At 38.7% G+C, this 19,962-nt stretch overlaps 1 protein-coding gene across 1 annotated transcript in view; it reads right to left on the bottom strand.

Annotated features, from left to right (window-relative positions):
• The window catches only part of GARS1 (glycyl-tRNA synthetase 1), a 41,496-nt gene extending 27,001 nt beyond the window's left edge, over positions 1-14,495 (bottom strand). The window contains exons 1-6 of the mRNA XM_063099434.1: positions 14,205-14,495; positions 5,904-6,005; positions 5,046-5,148; positions 3,771-3,912; positions 2,606-2,694; positions 2,135-2,211 (exon numbers count right to left, since the gene is read on the bottom strand). Of these exons, the coding sequence (XP_062955504.1) occupies positions 2,135-2,211; positions 2,606-2,694; positions 3,771-3,912; positions 5,046-5,148; positions 5,904-6,005; positions 14,205-14,426 (735 nt within the window). The 5' untranslated portion in view covers positions 14,427-14,495. The remainder of the gene's footprint in view (positions 1-2,134; positions 2,212-2,605; positions 2,695-3,770; positions 3,913-5,045; positions 5,149-5,903; positions 6,006-14,204) is intronic.
• Between the last annotated feature and the right edge of the window lie 5,467 nt (positions 14,496-19,962).

Genomic DNA, 19,962 nt, shown 5'->3' with positions numbered 1-19,962 from the left:
CTACTTTTTTATGTTTTGAATTTTTCATTATAAAAAGTTAAAAAATGGGCTGGCCCATGGCTCACTCGGGAGAGTGTGGTGCTGATAACACCAAGACCCTGGGTTTGGATCCCATATAGGGATGGCTGGTTAGTTCACTGGGTGAGCATGGTGCCGACAACACCAGGTCAAGGGTTGAGATCCCCGTACCGGTCATCCTTTAAAAAAAAAAAGAAAAAGTTAAAAATGATTTTAAATACTGGTACATCCAGACATGGGTCAGCAAAAATGAACAGAGAAGAAAAACAAGACAATTAATTCTGAGTGGTTAAATCCACATAACAGGAATAAAGCTCTTCTTTACCACAGAGAGTACATCAGTACCTTTTAAAGAAACTATCATGCTTCATAAAGCTAAAAAGGAACCACAGGCACTAACAGGTGCAGAAAATGTTATTATGTGCTCAAGTAACAGGCTTTTCCCTAGTGAATCCACTGTGGCCACTTCTAAATACTATACCATTTCCCACGAATCCCTTACTTTTCATTGAGGATTATGCTGACAGCTATATATATATATATATATATATATATATAGAGAGAGAGAGAGAGAGAGAGAGAGAGAGAGAGAGAGAGAGAGAGAGAGTGTGTGTGTGTGTGTGTGTGTGTGTGTGTGTGTGTGTGTATCTGATATGGCAAATCAAATAACAGATTGCTCTCTCAGAACATGGATCTGAAATGAAAAAGAAAGCCAGTGCTCAAACTCTAAATTATGACATCAAATCAACTAGTTACTTCCAAATTCTGACAATTTTCAGAAATTAATGAAACTGTTAAAATCAAAGACACAACACTCAAAGACATAAACATGCAGAACCTTAGTAAGTCTGAAACTCTAAATGGGAAACAGAAGAATTTAGGTGTAATTAGAGGCATGTTTCATTTCTTCTTTCCTAGTAAAGGTCATGCCTTTGGAAAAGGAAGGAAACAAACATGTGACTATAACAGCACTGAAACACAAGAAATTATTTTCTAAACCATGAGCAACAGTATTAAAGCAATGACCTTCAAGCAAAGGATAAAATATACTTCACAAGGAACAAAATAAATGGTTCAACAGCCAGATTAAGAAAGTTTTCAATTTAAATGAAAGAGAAAATTTCTCAGTTAACATTAGAAAGCTGGATACCATAGTGAAAAATGAGCACATTAAAAAAAAAATTAGGAAAACAGTGGAAAAGTATCCAGTTATTTCCAGGAAAAAAAGGCAAAAAGTTAGGGAGTCCTATATTCAGCCTCAGATATATCCATGTAAAGAAAATAGGTATAAACACAATACCGGTTTTCTGTTTGTTTTTCACCCAGGAGGTACATAAAGTTTAAAAGGTGAGCCTTAGTGGACCTCATGACCAAACATGGTGTTAGAGAAATATACTTTGCCTAAATGAAACAGCTGATAGATTAGGTGAGAAACCAGCAACATATATACATGGACATGTGCACCTTTCTGGGGGAAGATGTGAAGTTTTCATTATATTCTTAAAGTGATCTGCAACCCCAAAAAAGGATAAAAACTACTTCTAACATTGAAGGTATTCCTGCACTTGGTAAAAGGTCAAAACAAATTACCTCTATGGTCTCTTTTGCCTTCCCTAAAATTTATCATCTTAAGTACAAATAATAAATCTTTAGGTATACAGGCAAATTAAGAAAAACAGGGGCAGAAAAGCAGGAACCTGCTCATCAGGTTCTAAGAATAACAGCACGTAGTCAGGGACAGTCCGACCAGAGTCAGATCAAGTGGCTTTTGAGACAGTGCTCACAAAGTTATCTGCCCCAGTCTGAACACTATTCATCAGCAGTCACTCCTCTGGTTTTAGCTATTAAATCCAGAAAACTGGGTTTCCAAGGAGAGACAACAGATTTAATGCCTATTTACACTGACTTGTTAGTTTTGGCTAAAATAAAGGGTTAGCCACAGAAGATAGAGAAAAAAATAAAAATACGAAGAGATGCTAAGAAGGACCACAGGTAAACTCCGCTTCCTTACAGTTGTAGCCAGAGTCAGCACGATGTGGAATCTAACAGTTATCAAATGCTGAAAGAAAGACAGTACCTGCCTAGGTTACTCTGATAACATCTCTGAAGTACTCACCTGAGCCAAGACACTTTCCATCTCTGATTTCTTCTCAGCAGAACACTTCTTATCAGACATCAATTTCTGTAAATGAGCTATAAGAACAGTATTCATACTTGTCAATTTTAATCAGTGCAGAAAAGGACAATGCACTTTTGAGTTTCAATGCTGGACAATTAAAAAACATAAATCCATTAAAAAATAAGTCCAAGGATAAGTTCTTAATTTATTTGAATTCCAAAGTTGATTTTACAGGTGCAGTCATGACATTGTCTTGACTCTTTTGCTAATTAGGAAAATTATTTCCTGTATATAACCAATTATCCTTATATAATTTTTTTAAATAAGGGACTTGATCTTCATACTTAATATCAGTATACTTTATGCCTCAATAAAAAATTTAATGGAAATAATTTGAGAGAAAACTTTAATCTAAATGCTTTGTTTTGAAACCCTTCAATCCTATGTGAACGAGATGAAGAAACATACCTTTTAACAGATGGTCAGCACGGAAACACTCTCCATTTTTCACATCTTTCACCATGAAGTCAGCAAATTTATCTACATGGCCAGAGGTCCTAAGTTAACAGATGTCAAGCCAATTTGTCATTCTCATACAAATTAATACACAGATATTACCTTAAAAGACAAATCCCCCTTCAATATATTCATCCTAGTTTATACCTATGGATTTCAAAGATGGATGCTCCCATAGCTATAATAATGATGTATTTAGATAGTAAAGTATGCCCGAGAAAATTCTTCCTCAAATTTATTCTCACCCTCTCCCTAAGTTCTTCCTTCCCATAAGAAAACAGACATTAACTAGGTTATATTTTTTCACAAGTTGTCATAAAGTCTGTATTTCTTTTCAGGATCAATTAATCCATGCCTATACCATTATCATTAGTGATCTAAGCAAAGGCCAAAATCACTGAGAATCTGACTAGCCAATAATTCATGTTAACTCAGTATAGACAGTGAACCTTAAGGAAAGTTTTCTGCCACTGAAACCTGCACAGACAGTGGTATTATCTCCCCCAGTTCCTATTAGTGGAGCAAGTAGCTGAAGAACAGGTAGTCCTCATCTTATAAACCTATCATCAGAAATCCCTCATATTAATTGGCTGAAATTATTAAGAGAGAGCCTAAAGGATATAAATACTAAAAACTAGCTTTTAACTGGGAAACATTAAATGGATAAAGTGATTACAAAGAAAACCACTCTTTCACAGTTTCATGTTCAAGAAACCCTGCCCTACTTTCAACAATGCTGGTAGAAATAATCCAAATTTCTACTTTGAAACTTTAATACAAATAGTGAAGTACTTGATTTAGAATGTATACACACCTTTGCTCAGAACTTCTAAGAACTTATAATAAGGAAATAATTAGGGATATACACAAAAATCCATCTATCAGGAACGTCAGTGCAGTCAACATCAGAAAAAATTTAAATGCCGACAATATAGCACTAATTAAGTGAGTTATGGCACATCCATAAAACAGAATACTATGCTGTCATTAAAAATGCTTTAGATGAATATTTAATGACATTCCGGATTTTCTACATGAATATGGGTTGTTTTTTGTAATCAGAAAGTTACTTAAATTTGTATGTTAAAGAATTTCCACCCTCAAAGTAGGATCTTACTTTAAAACTGGCTCAGGGGTGAGCATGGTACAATCAATCTCCAGGATCTGTTCCTCCTGGATAAAGTGCTGCCTCCAGATCTGAATAATATTGTTCTTCAAAGCACATCCAACAGGCCCAAAGTCATACAGACCACTAACACCTACAAAATATGAGAGGAAAATTTATACTTTACCTTGTCACTCTGAACTAAATGAAGGCAAGTTGACATGAGAAACTGACACCTACAAGACTTTACGTACTCCCTAAAACTGTATTACACTCAAACAATTCAAATCCACCAGTACCAAAGAGCCTTACTTACAGCTAGTTGACAGAAGTAAAATAAAAAAGCTCTTACTCCATTTATTTCCCTATTTGTAATTTCAAGTAGGATTAGCCCAAAATTTAAAACAAAAGACATTCCCCCATATACAAGAAACAGAATAAAAAAGCAGATTATAATTTTCTGCCACATAAATTAGATGTCACTGCAGCTGATAACAATGACCTAAAATTTTAGCACCCAATTCTCTAATTTATTCTTGGGTATTTGAACCACTATTTAATCCTCAAGAAGTCAAACATTTACAGATCTGCTTAGCTAAACTCGAATAAAGTTTCAATGGCAAAGTACTAAAAGTCTAATACTGTAATGATCTGTTTATTATGAAAAATATAGTTCTATATTTAATCAATGAATTATACATATTCACTGTACACATTCATATAGCATTCAGAAAGATATGATTTATTGGTATACCGGTGAAGAATGTTTTCACCTGGCAAATGCCCACCATGAATAATCTGAAGACTCTGTTCTCATTGCCCTTGTGTGGAGGGGCGCAGTGCAGTTAGCCAGGACTACAATGGCCCTCTACTGCTCCTAAGTCTCCACTGCATTTTGAGAAGAGTGTATAAGTATATGAACACATCAAATGCTTAGTACCTGGGCCCCCAACAGTTCCTTACATCCTGGAGGAGAAAAACAGTCTTCAAGAATAAATAGACTGGCCGGTTAGCTCTCTTAGTTAAAGCCCGGGGCTGATAACGCCAAGGTCAAGGGCTCAGCACCCCTGACCAGCCAGCCACCAAAAAAAAGAATAAATAGGTGGAGAGAAGTAACAACAGGTATTACACCAAACGACAACTGTAAGCAAACAAAAGCAAGATAGCCATCCTTTGCTTTATGTAACCTGATGTAATTAGATACCAATTGGCAAGCCACGTTCACGATGTAAGAATAATATTAAAACCACTAACAACCAACTGTTCACTCTAACATTAATCCCCTACCTCCATAAATAGCAAAAGCTTGATCATAGAAAAACCTCCTCTTCAGAGTATCTTCCATTTTTGCTCTGTCTACAATATCATCTTTGGGCTGTAACGCCAGCTCCTGTAAGGGATTAAAATAAAAAGTATGTGATTAGAGGGGTTGGTGAGAATTTGAACTTATATATCTGAATTTAGTTTATTGCTCAGCAGAATTCAATGTAAAATTTATCAAACAGACAAGATTTTGATACTCTTAAAAAAAACCAGAAGCCTTAGTCCCACCCCCCCCTTTGTGTTAAAGTAACACAAAAGATACCTTTACTTAATTATTTAGGAAAGTATATGATCATTTCCAAGACTACAAGACTAAAATAACTTAAATGCAGATACAGATAAGCAATATAAGCAATATCTGAATTCTTAGTGTATCTCTATATCAAAACGGTGACTCAAAAATGAGTCACTATTTAAATTTGGTGATGGAAAGTTTACTGTTTGAAAGGTTTGGGAGCAGATGAATAGACCTTTTCCTTAAAAGAAAAAATATTTTAAAAACAACAAAACTATTATGTCCAAGTATAGGAGAATTCATAAAGAAGAGCACAATGCCTTCCAGGGAAATTCATGTAGTATACTGGGTCTGGGGGGTAGGGGCGTAGGGGTAGAACGCTGTATAAAAAAGGTGACATTTTGAGTTGTACTTTGAAAGGATGAGGAGTCTGCCAGGTACAGGAGGAGAAGGCATTCTGGATTAACAGATAAACCAAATGATACTTGTTCAGAAACTTTTCTAGGTCTTTCCCACTCAAAGAGATTATATAAAGATCAACAATCCTATACCTACTTACATTCCTATTGTAGCATCCCCAGTCTCACCTTTGCTTCCAGAATTCTCTTCCGGGCTTTGAGCTCAGCTACTGCTTTGTCTACATCTACTTGGGGTGCTTTATCTTCTTTCAGTCTTCGTACAAGATCTCCCTAGCCAACAAAAAGAATTTATATTCAGGACTGGTTTCAGAAATCTAGAAAAATTAGAAATGTATTTTTAAGCATGCCTTTTAAAAAGCATCTGAGTAAGAATGATGCAATTCAAATATTCATTATGTGAGAAGTCATTATGAATAACCAAAGGTCTCTGCCCTCAGCATTTATAATCCGGAAGAATATACAGGCAAGTTAACAAATAACTGTTCACATGGTGAATATGTTTTTTCTTGGGGCGGGGGTAGAGGGAAGAAGTAGGGGAGTAAAGTATTGATAAAAAGTAAGGAGGACAAGATTTGTACTGGAACACAGAAGAACCAATAAATAGACCACCCTCTCCTTGAATCTCCCCCCTCTTCCTTATAAAAAAAAAAGCAATAATTACTCTTAGATTTCCACCTACTTCTCTGATCATTGTCAGTCATTACTGGCTCATCTTCCTTTGTACTTTTCTTAACTGTCAAAATTTTTCCCTTGCTAATTTTTCTAAATTATTTTATTCATTTCCAACAACCTACTACTCTGTACACTGATTCCACATTTACAGTAATGTGGTAGAATAGGTAATCCAACAAGTAAAACACTGCCTATATGGTCTGGGAAACTTGAGGCTGAGAAATTAAACTGATAGAGCCCTTAGGCACCCAACAGAAGCAACTGTTTCCTGGAGGAGCAGACCTTCCACACAGGCCTTTTAGGATCTTCACAGACTAAGGTTACCAAAATAGTAAGTGGTCAACTCAAAAATTAAAAACCCATGGGGAAACAAGCCATCATGAGGGAGATTTCAGCAAACATGACAACAGAATTAGATCCTTCAAAAGTATTAGAATAATCAAATATTTTTTAAATGCTTAAGATGTTTAAAAAAACATAAAAGGAGAAATCAAAAACATAAGCAAAGAACTAGAAACTATTAAAAACAATCAGGCAACTTGAAAAAGAACTACATAGATCACATAGAAATGAATCACTGAAGTTAAAAACTCACTGTGCAGGTTAAATAGCAGATCGGAAATAACCAAAGAGAGAATTAGTGATCTAGAAGACAATTCTAAAGAAATTATCTGAAAAAGCACAGAGATGGAGTTAAAAATATAAAAGGGAGGTAAAGAGACAAAGAGAAGAAATTGCGAGTCTAACATTCATCCATCCAGAATGCAGAAGAATAAAGAAAATTTGTAAGAGTCAATCTTTGAAAAGACATTATAAACTTTTCCATTATTGCTCAAAGACATGAGTTCTCAGATTCAGGAAGCACAAGGAAATCCAAATGGTACACAAAACAAATATCCACACCTAGACAAGGTGTAGCAAAACAGAGTGCTTAAGAAAGGTTACAGTTAACCTTTACATGGATTTTAATACCCATCAGCTAATTGTGAAACCTTGAGCAGACTGAAAACTTCTTTGATCTTCCTCAAATTTAAAATCAGGATAATAAATATCTACTTCATTGGATTGTTATAAAGAGTAAATGAAACAATTTAAATAAAGTATTTTCAACAGTACCTAATACACAGTAGACACACAAAAAATTACAGCTATTATGCTATAAAGCACCTGAACCTGGGCATGGCCATACATATTTCTAAACCAACCTGTTTACAACTGAATTGTTTTCTCTACCTGAAAACTGTTCCTTCTCCTGTGTATGCTATCCATCCATTAATGGCAATAAAATCTACCAAGTCCTGAGCAAAAAATATCAAATTATCCTTCTGTACCTTTGAAGTCAACTTCACTTCAAAATTCCCAATCTAATCTCACCTTTTCACCCCCTCATAGACTAGATTGTTACGACAGATTACCAGTTTGTCTCCCATCCAAAGGTGTCTACATTAAGATTAGACCTGGCCCAAATTATGTTAATTCATGTCATTTCTCTCCCACCTTGTAGGTCTTCTTTACAAACGCACAATGTCCTTAATTTGATGAATGTTTCTATCCCCATGCCTTCAATGTTTATCCTCTTACCCAAAGTACATCCCTTCACTTAATGAAATTCTACCATACCCTTTACGAAGCATTTCTCAAATATTCCAACCTTACAATTGAGGATATTTCTCCCCTTGAAGGTGTCTCAAGTAGAGGTTGGGTTTTCTCCCACATTCCTCAAAGGCTGGAGATGGGACAGATGTTCTCCTTATTCCCCTCCGTACTTTCAAACTGATTCCTTTTTGCTCCTAAAACCCCAGCTCCTTTGAAGAGCCTGTCATCACCCTTTCCCCTTGCTGTTATCATCTTCTAAGCTCCCACTTCCTCCCCTCATCCAATGACAATCTCCCTGCTTTGCAACTCATGCTCCTTTACAATGACCCAGTCAGAAGGTTAAAAAAAAAAAAAAGAAGAAAAGGAAAACTGTTATAATTACTGAACCTAGAACCTAACTCTGCTTACATATAACCAGAAGTATTTTCCCAGTTTTAACATACAATGAATTTTCTAGGAATGCATGCAAGAAAACATAATTTAAAGGGAGACTATACCTTGTTTTGTTCAGAATTTTACAGTTGTTCATTACTTGAAAAAACAAAACATGTCACCAATGGCTACGCTACTCTTGTATCTGAATAACCAATTCAATATGCCTTTATCGGGTGCATTTACAGCAGCTGCATTCACAGTAAATCTACATGTAGGTATAAGCATCTGCTTACTTCATCATAACTTCAGAGGAGTGTATTATAAATTATTTTTATTTCTTTCTATTACATTTACATTATGTATACACATATTTTTCTTTAATTAAATCTAGGTAGATCTTTTATATAAGTTTCATTAAGGACAGTAATAGGGAATTCCAAAAGACTTGGTGAAAAAAGGAGACACTGGGTCTGATACAGTTGAGAGCCATGGAATTATTCCCCTCATTCTCTTATCATATACAAATAAGTCTGGTCTATTATTATACCAGCAATTTTCATTCTATCATCCTGACCTCTTTAGCTAAAGCAACATCCCCAATCACCTAACTTCATTTTATCTTCCTCATTACAATACCTGAAATCACCCTATGAATGCACTGGCTTATTTAATTTATTTACATGCATTTTATCTATATTCATCTTTATAAAGTACACTTTTTTAGGACAAGAATTCCGGCATGTCAATTCTGGCACTCAAATATTTGTTGACTGATAGCACAACCTAATTCTTAGCACAGTGCCAAGTAATGCATTCAGTAAATGTCTACTGACTTATTCTTTACTCATTCAGTGGTGTTTTCCCTTCCTCTACCTGTCAGAACACCTATCTCATATATGTTCTTTAACTGTGCCTTTTGATAGGGATAAGAAGTCTGTGAGAGCCTTTGTTCTAAGAGGTGGTAGAAGTTCTTTATGAATTTCTGAAAGAAGCAGGCAGGTCGTGCTCATGAATGTTTCCCCCTGTATGTCAACTGTTGGCACTCCCACATATTTAATCTATTTTCTCTTAGAACTTAAAAGGCACTAGCAAGTAAGACTACCATGTAAACAGGTAGGAAGAATTTAAAACCCACTGCCCTAAATCACTTTTTTGTCTTTTTAGGTTCAGGCACACCTATACTGAAGCAGAGGCTAGCTAACACACAGAAGTAGCGTGAGAGCGTGGATTTCTACTGAGTTACCCATTTCTAAAGTCTCACTGAAGAAAGGAAACAGTAATGTTTTTTTCTGAATAATGGAATAATTAGAATCATGATTTTCAATGACCCAGTCCTGAAAGCAAAAGAATTGGAGGTTATCTACATACAGAATGAAAGTCCTTAAGGATTCCTAATTTCTAAATATTTTTCTTTTCTTTCTTCACCACCCAACTATATATTGGGGGGTATTGTGTGTATATTGAATGAAACTGATGTAAAATATCAACGACATCTCTAAATTACTCTTCGGAAACATCAACTAGAAGCTTAGTTTCTGGATAAATTCTTACCATAAAGACGTACCTTAGAACTAAGTTTATAATTACAAAACAGAGTGGTTATTAGATAAGAAAATCATTCCAAGGGATCTTTCCCATGGATCCTTCATATATATCACTTGCATTTTCAGTTAGCCAAGAAAAACAAGAAAACATTTCCTCACCTTTGAAAGATGTTTGCCTTTACACACACGGCTAGAAGTTTCTTATTAGAGTTTCTCTCAGATTTCCAAATGTTTTATAACTTAACAAAAACCTTAAATTTCCATTTGCCCTTTGTAGATTAAGGAAGAGCTTTAACAGGCATTCTCAGTTTAGAAAACCAACGCAGAGAAAAATCCAAGGCTCTTCATGCTAAGTATTCTCACTACTTACTGAGATTTGAGTTTTATTGTGTCCCTTCCAATTAAAGTAAATGAAAACTTGAAATGCTGAAACATACATTATATTATCTACACAACTATTCATGTCATTAGTGATTCAGACAATACATCATATAAACCCTCCAAAGAAATCATTTAAAAAGGCTTTTCTAATATCTGAGCAAATCCAGAAGACATCGATTCTCTTATAAAGGTTTGATGCTATCAAACTGACAATCACAAGAAAATATGTTAGCTCCGTGCCAGCAATGGTTTGCTAAAACCAGCATTCCAATAAGCCACAATCATTTCAGAATAAATAATACCTAACATTTTACCAAGAGCCTACTATATGTACTACAGGCAGCATTCTTAGCACTTTACATGAATTATCTCATTTTAATGTTTATAACTCCATTCTCATATCACAGATGAAAAAGTTTGGCTACAGAAAGGTTGAATCATTTGCTTAAGGTCACCAGCTAATAGACAGCAAAGTCAGGATCCAAATTCTGGAAATATAACTTCTGAGCCTAGACTTTAAATTACTAGGCTGTACTGCCACCAGTACTTAATACTCATCAACATAAAAAAATAGGCAAAGATATAAATAAAGCACATCTAGCAATTCTTCAAAACCTCTCCTATCCTGAAAATTATTAAGTTCCATTACATGTTTTAAAAAATCCTTCCTGATTATTTTTCTCCATACTAGTTACTTTGTTAGAGCATCAAGCCACATCCACCTAAATCATTTCAGAATGGCCTCTTAAGTCTATACAATAACACAGAAAACATCTCACCAAATCTCTATGCCAGTTCCTCCCTGAACCTCCACCTCAGGTAACAGTCATCAACAGGTCCTGTTTGCACCAAGAACCCTGAGACATGTATTTCCTCAGTTACTGAATCTCACTTAACTTGTTTAGACAAAGCCAAGGGGGTGGGGGAGAAGCAATTCTTGACAGGAGAGAGTGGTCAACAGTTAAATGCTGAAGATAGGTAAAATGTGATGATCATACAAAAGTACCTTTTAGGATACTAAGCAAGGGCAGTGGTGGAGGTCAAGGGAGAGTGTAGTGGACATAAGAACAAATGGAAAATGAGAAAGTAGAAACTGAAAGTATAGGAGAAAACCCTTGGCTGTAAAGGAAAAAACAGACTGGGGGATGGGGAACTTCTGGAGGACTGTGTTCCAGACAGCAGCCCAAATCTGTCTTCACATTAGTATACAGATACTTCCATTCCCCTAAAGCAACAGTTCTAAACCTTCGTAGTTTCAGGACCCTTTTGTGCTTTTAAAGATCACTGAGGACCCCCAAAAGCTTTTGTTTATGCGGGCTACTTTTATCAATATTTACTATATTTGAAATTAAAATAGAAATTTTAAAAATATTTATTAATTCGTTTAAAATACAAGCTCAATGTGTGCTTACATGCATAAAAACAGCATTTTATGGAAATAACTATATTTTCCAAAATAAAACAAAAAATAGCGAGAAGAAACAGTTTTATAATTTTGCAAATCTCTGAATTTCTAGATTAATAGAAGACAGCTAGGTTCTCATATCTGCTTCTTTTGAAATATGGTATTTTGGATAAAGAATATGAAGAGAGAAAAGCATATATAGCTGGAAAAGGGAGAATTTTAAAAGACTTTTCAGATAACTATGGATATTTTCTATGATACTACATAAAACTTCTGACAAGTGGTAGTTTCTCAAAGGTTATTTCTAACTCAGAAACTTTTAACAATGAACTTTTTGTACTCTGACATTAAATCCATTATCTTAGACTTTGAATGGATCTCTTATCAATATCTGATTTCATAACATCAAGCACTGGTCACTTGGAAAATATCCGTTAACAGTTATGTAGATCTTCCAAATATTAATCCATTTATTATACAATGTCAAAAAATGCACATGTAATATCACCACTCATCTCACCAGAAAAGTCTTTAAGTACTGTGAAGCTGCCAAGCTCACAGTAACAGATACAAGTTTTCCAAAATTCTAAACTTTCACAAAAGTTTGAATCTTATTGTTGGCCACAAATACTACAGGTTGTTTTCCTGAAGTGACAGACTTCATTCATTTTCCAAATAAGCAAATTTATATGAAGCACATGTCACTAGCATGACCAGTTCATTAATCACCGTAAAAATCCCACTCCAGAGAGATCTTCAATTGCACAAACTTTACAATGGAAATATGTAAAATGGATAGAGGTGACAGTGTGTTTCATTTCCCCATATGCAGAAAAAGGGGTTTAATTAGGTGATTTTTAAATTCCCCTCCCATTGACACTCAACTCCGTATGATTCAAAGTTCCAGGCAATTAATTAACTGATATATATGTGGTCCTGGAAAATTAGAAAAAGAACCCAAACTAACTTACATGCACTAATTCACATATTCGGAAAATATCTTAAAGTACAAAAAAATTTAACAATCAAGCCAACATAAATGATACACAAGATAGTAGTAGCACTGGGAGGCTGTTCCACGATCAAAGTTTACTTCAGTTAACTAGATCCAGTCTTACTACAGATGGACAATTTGCTGTGCAGTTCCAGGCTAACGTGGCAGAGGGAGGGGTTTGGGTGTGTGTGTTTTTCCAAGTTAGATGTATTCTCCCTTTTAAAGGCAAGGATATAAAAAATTTGAGAGTTACAGAAAAGACAAAGGAACCACATCTAATTTTATTTGGGGAGTAGATGGTGGGAGAAGGGAGAGAATAAGCATACAGTGTCCTGATACTAATAAAGAAGAAAAAAATTAAGCCCATTGTGAAATTTCAAAATAAAAGGCTATTAAATCAGTCAGGCTCAAAGTAGAGAGAAGCAGAGACTGCAAAGTGGCTGAATTTGTTGCATTTGCGGAAGCTATGCTCCAATGAATTATTTCCGAGAAAGGGTTCCACCCTCCGTAAGGAAAATTATTGCATCAGGCGCCCATGCAGGAGAAACCCGTTTGGTGTCTACTACGAGGTCAACGATCCCCAGGGTCCTACTACAAGCTTTTGGTTCTAACTAACTGGATGTGAGAATCATTTGAAGTCATCTTCTCGCCCTCTCTAAATTCTGATCTCTATGCAACACCCGAGGAAAAGGAAGCCTATATACAATCGCCAAGTCCTCCAGCCCACGAAACCTCCCTCCCCCAAAATCAAATCTCAAAATGTTCCATACTAAAGAAGGCTGACTTCACCGAGTAACACAGCAACATTTAGTTTCCCGGGTTTACGACCTGAAAGCTCACTCATTCTAAATGGCCTTGTCACAAGCCAGAGAAGATGACAGGAGAGAAGGATGATGAGTTCGCGTCATCATTAGAAAAGAAAGTCCAACACCTCCCCACATCCACGTTTCAACTCTTTATTTTCTCAGCCGATCATACGGCTAAGCACTGGATGAAGGAAGATGTAAAGGAGGAAACGCTACTCAAAGCACGCTGAAGATGAAGCAGTCTGGCTGCAAGACAAGAGAAGCGGTAGCCTCGGCTCATTGCTGACCAGGGACGGGATCTGGAACCGCTGCACCCAGGACGCCCAAAGAGCACAGCAGGGACTGGAAAGCCGAGGTTAAGGCTATTCAGTCAGGACACGAGGAGAACCAAAGCGCCACAGATCCCAGCCCTCTCGGAGACAAACGAGGCGCGGGCGCAACAAGGACTGGAAAAGGAGAACAGATGGGGAGGGGAGGGACGCGGGGGTTCCAAGGGGATCGAGGGGGTCATCCAAGGAGAGGGAGGACGAGGGTCCGCGAGAGGGAAGGAGGCCGACGTGTGGGAGACGCGAGGAAGACGCCAGAGAGAGGATGGAGGGAGTGGGGTAACCGGCAGGGCGACGGGTGCACGGGGAGGAGGGAAGGGTGACCCGGAGGGGACCCGGGGGCTGCGAGGGGGGCGCGAAACTCCGGTACCTGCTGGCGCACGGCTAGTCTGAGAGGTGCCAGCACCGCTTCGGCCCCGGCGCCGTCCATGCTGCTGCGGGAGGCGGCGGCGGGGAAGGAGGTCGGGACGCGGGCGGGCGCGCTGAGGGGCCGGCCGGCCGGGAGCGAGGGTCGAGCCGGGAGCCGGGGCGGCAGCGACAGCAGCAGAGCGGCGCGGGCGGCTCTAAGCAGCGCCGGGCGCGAAGGGGGCATGAGCCTGCGGCCCGGGGCGGAGCGGGGCAGTCGGCGGAAGCGGCGCGCGCGGCCCAGCCCGGAGCATGATGAAATCGCCGCGTAAACGCCGCGGCGCGCGCGCAGCCGCACAGTCCCCGCCCCGCGCCCGGCGCCGCTCGCCGCCCGCAGATTCGACACAAAACCCGGAAGGAGGCGGCAGGGGGCTTTCTGCACGAAGGTTGCTGGGGAGGCTAAGCTCAGAAATGCGTCCGGCCACCCCAACAAGGACAAGGCGCCATCCGAGACCTGCTGACCGAGATGCACCAGGACCTTCCCGGCATACGCTTGTACAGGGCACTGATACTCCCCTGGCTGACCTCTTCAACACTCACCCGTTTCTATTGTTTCGCCCCTTGCGCTTTTAAGGGGTCGTAAGGCATCGAATCGGGTAGAGACTTAGACTAATGTGGCTGATGTTCCTCAGATGAGAAACAATACCACAGTGGTTAATGATTTGCCCCGGGTCACACATTCATGGCCTACTAATAATGTCAAGACAAAAGCTGGGGAAAAGGGGAGGAGGAGCGAGGGATTAGGGTTACCAAAGGCTTGTTGGAGAAGGTAAAATTCTCATCTGCCTTTCTTTGCAGGGCAGGCGTGATTAGGACGAGTGGAGATGAGGGAAGGCGAGAGGTAACAGTGGAAGAGATGAGGGAAGGCTGGGAGACATGATAAGGGAGGGGTGTGAAGATGAGAATCCTGGTGCCAGGGTAAGCCCCTCTGCTTGGCGTTGCCTCAGCCCACCTGCCTCTGGTGGTAGACAGACCGACCATCCAGAGATGGCCCCCAGCCTGAGGGAGAAAATAATGTATTGGTTATTTAAAAAAAAAAAAAAAGTACACCCACAAAAATGCCTCAAATGAGGAAGATGGAACGTGCTAAGTGATACCCTGGACTCTACTACACTGCTAAGGGGAGCGTCAACTGGTGCAGCCACTTTGGGGAACTGTTTCGCAGTATCTACTGAAGCTGACTGCGCACATCTTGTAACCCGCAATTCCATCCCAGGAGTGTACAGCAGCAGACAGGCTCGCCATATGAACTCTTCTTCTCTCCTTTCCTAGTGGCATGAAAGCCCGTGTTTCTTCTCTTCCTGTTCCAGTTCGTGGTTCTGAAGAGTACAATTTAGCAAAAGCAGCGCTTCTGCAATATTAAACAATTCACATTTTTAAAACTTTAATTTCAATATTTGATTTTTGTTATAGTTTTTATTTGGCTTTTATTTTAATAGGTAATTTTGAATTTAATATTTTTAAGAGTGAAAAACTTTTAAATTTTTACTTCTACTTTTGTTTAAAATTGTATTAAAACATTTAAATTCAGTATACTTTGAATACAACTATATTTTTTAATCCTTTGAATCAATACTGTCTCATTCATTTTCATGTTAGGACAGTCCTGATAGGACTCCCAATCCATTTCTTCCCCCAACAATTCATACTCCCCCCACTGCTGCTTCAGTGATTATTTCTAAAAGGCAAATCTGACCATGTCCCTCCTTTGCTCAGGATGCTTTAATAGACTCTTCATGGCCCTTAGCAGAATTTTCCAGTTTTCCTTTGAAAACTGTGTCTGCAAGATAAATAATAGCTTATATTTGTTGAGGACTCACTATGTACCAGTTAGTGTTCTAAGTTATCTTATGTAATTTATTCACCAATCCAATGAGATGGGCTTCACAATTATTCCCATTTTACAGATGCAGGATTCAAGGCATTGAGATATTAAACAACTTGTCCATGATCAAACAACTACTAAGTGAGTGGGGGTACAGAATGTGAGGTGGGGTCAGAGACAGATTTACCGTGTAACTAATGAAGCTTTAAGTGAGCTTCAGGGCCCCTCCCTTGGTCACATTTTTTCTTTTTTTTAATTAACTTTCCTTTTTTTGAGAGAAATCAATTTTCTGTATGTTGAAATGAACAAATCATAAGTGTACAGTTCAATGGGTTTTGACAAAGGAACATCCTCTGTAATCCACACCCCAATCAAGATAAAGAACATTTCCCTCACCCCTCAGAGTTCCCTTGCTTGTCTTCCTAGTCATTCCACCCTCCACAACCAGTTAATCACTATTCTGATTTCTTTCCTCTTAGTTTCTTAGTTCTAGACAATCATATAAATGGAATCATGTAATATGTACTCTGTCTTCTTTCTTTGAGCGTAACGTTGGAGAGGTCAATCCATGCCGTTTCATGTATCAGTACAGTAATTCATCCCTTTAATTGCTTAGTAGTATTCCACCGTATGAACAAACCATAATTTGTTAATCTATTCACTAGTCGATAGACATTTGTGTTTTCTATTCTGGGATGTTATGAATAATGCTGTTGTGAACATTCTTGTACATCTCTTTTGTAGATATATTTTCATTTCTTTTGGAGAAATACCTAGGCGTGGAATTGCTGGATCAAACGGTAGATGCATATTTAGTTTTATTAGACCACCACACTTTTTTTTAATGTGGTTGTACCATTTTACATTCTCACAAGCAATATGTAAGAGTCTTAGTTGGTCCACATCCTTATCAACATTTGATGTTGCCTGTCTTTCAGATTTTAGCTATTCTAATGGTTATAGTGGTATCTCATTGTGGTTTTTATGCATCTCCCTGATGATTTATGGTGTTAAGTCTGTTTTCATGTTACTTGGTGGTCATTTGTATATTTTCTTTTGCAAAGTGTCTTTTTAAATTTTTTTTATCTGTTTTCTTGTGGGGTTTTTTGTTTTTTGGGTTTTTTTGCTTTTTAATATTGAGTAACAGGAGTTTTAGATGTTCTGGATACAAGTCCTTTGACAAATAATATGTGTCATGAATATTTTCTTCCAATCTCTTTTGATAAGCAGAAATTTTAAATTTTGATAAAGTCTAATTTATCAATTTTTTTTTCTTCTGGGTTCTAAGAAATCTTTGCCTACACTGAGATCACAAAGATATTCTCCCATATTTTTGCCTAAAATTCTAATAGTTTTAGCTTTTATGTTTAGCTCTGTCATCTAATAGACCTGCAACATAACCAGCACCATTTTATACAAGCCCAAGTACAAAATGGCGCCATCCACCTCCTCACCTCCCCTCCCCCTTTGTTTTTAGTCCATTTGTGTTACTATAACAGAATACCTGAGACTGGGTAATTTATAAAGGAAAGAGGTTTATTTGGCTTACGATTCTGGGAAAGCTGCATCTGGCATGGGTCTCAGGCTGCTTCTACTCATGGCGGAGACTGGCAGATCCAAGCAGATCACATGGTGAAAGGAAACAAGGGAGAGAGAGAAGGTGCCAAGGTGCCAGGTCTTTTTAAGCAACGAGCTCTCACAGGAACTAATCCATCGAGAACTCACTCATCAATCCCCCTTCCCCCAGGGAGAGCCTTAATCCATTCATGAGGGATCCGCCCCCATGACTCAATCAGTTTCCAACACTGCCACGTTGGAGATCAAATTTCCACATGAGTTTTGGAGGGGACAACACATCCAAATTCCATCACCCATTCTCTTTTACAAGAAGCCTCATGGTTTCAGAGAAAATGAAACTTTCAGCATTTCCGCATGTGCAGAACTCTCCATTGCCATGACTTAACTCAATCCCCACCCTGGAATTACATCACCCATCTCTTGGTGCCAACATACCTATATAAGGTCCCACTGCCCTATGTTAGCTGCTATCCCCCATTTTCAGGGCAGCCCCGGGCTGTCCTCCAATTTGAGTACAGCCCAGCAGATTTCTTTCTTTAGTAAAGATTGAACAGTACCTGGCATCTCAGCTCACTTTCTTTCACTATCTTGAATGAATTTTTTGCATTTAGTTTGAGGTAAGAATCAAAGTTCATTTTTTCCGTATAGATATCCAGTTGCTCCAGTGCCATTTGTTGAAAAGAAGACTTACAAAAAATTATACATTTCACCATTGATCTACAGTGCCTTTGTCAAAAATAAATTGACCATATAAGGTGGGTCTATTTCTGAGCTGCCTATTCTGTTCCAGTGATCCTGAGGTAGGTGTTCATTCTCCCTGGGATCAAGTTACAGGCCACTCCCCTGGGTCTCAAACCACTGCCCTAGGATTCAAGCCCCACCTCTGAGTCCTGAGCTATGATAGTGGCCTGTAGCACCTATCGGTACCAGCACGTGGAGATTGAGACCACAAGAGGCAGAGTTGTGTAAGCTCGGTGGCTGCACATGCTTACTAAAAAGGAATTTGTCTTTTGAATGATCTCCCACTGCAGGTGCTAGAAAGCACCTAGAATATTTTAAGTGTATTCAGTACATGTGGTGAAATTTGACCAATAAGCATGCTCTAAAAGGGACCTACTGAGCATGTGCATGACTAGGGTAGGTAAGTGGGAACCACCACCTTAGTTGAATATTCATTAGATAGTATGAATATGTATAGTAGCCAAGCTGTAAAAGTCATTTACAGGAAGAAGATGGGGTTGTTGCTCATTCTCTCTGGAGCGAGCCCGAACTTTGCCCATGAGGTATGTATTTCTCACTTTTTGTGTTAAAATTGCCTTCAGTGGGGTGCTCTTCACTCTGGAGCAAGCCTGCTCTTTACCTGTGTTAAACTTGCTAAGGCTTCCCCTCAGTCCCTGGAGCTAGATCACACTTTCCCCGTGAAGTCTATATTTCTTATTCTCTGAATTAAACCTGTTTTCATTTACTACTGTGACTCTGCCCTTGAATTCTTTCCTGTGATGGTCAAGAACCTGGTAGAGAACAGAGTGGGTTGAGGTGGGCTATTGGACCTCACCAGACCCTCTCCTCCAGTAAAAATACATTTGTCTATTTATCTGTATACCAGTATCACACATCTTTGATTACTATTACTTTATAATAAAACTTGAAATCATGTAACATATATGTTCCACTGTTTCCCCTTTTTCAAAATTGTTTTTAGAGAGAGGCACCCTGCCAGAGAGGCCCAAGTCCCACGGAGACCATGTGCCCCATGGCGCCAGCGCACAACCGAGCAGGTAGGCCTCGCTGCCACCAGACCCCATCCCCAGTCCGGCCGAGTGTGTGGGGACCAGAGCGGTGCCTCCCCGGAGAGGCCCAAGACCCTCAGCGACCACATGCCCTGGGCACCAGCAGGCGACCGAGCAGACACTGAGGCAGCCATACCAAATTGGCAGCCCTGGCAGGATCCTAGCCAGACAATAGAGTCAAACCAGTGGACCATGAAATCCCTTGCCACAATGACTAAACATCAAAGAAAAGATACCAGAAATATGAAAAATCAAGAAAGTACAGCACCAAAGGGTAATAACTCTCAAGCTCTAGATCCTATAGAACAAGAAGCCCCTGAAATGTCTGACAAGTAATTTTGAGTGATAATTCTAAGAAAACTAAATGAGATACAAGAAAACTCAGCTAGACAACACAATGAAATGAAGAATATACAGGACCTGAAAGAAGAAATGTACAAGGAAATCAATGCCCTGAGAAAGAATGTAGCAGAGCTTGCCAAGCTGAAGAATTCATTCAGTGAAACAAAAAACACAACAGAGCATTTAAT

This window comes from Cynocephalus volans, chromosome 6 (assembly GCF_027409185.1).
Source record: "Cynocephalus volans isolate mCynVol1 chromosome 6, mCynVol1.pri, whole genome shotgun sequence".
Lineage (NCBI taxonomy): Eukaryota > Metazoa > Chordata > Mammalia > Dermoptera > Cynocephalidae > Cynocephalus > Cynocephalus volans.
This window is presented reverse-complemented; position numbering and strand designations above follow the sequence as displayed.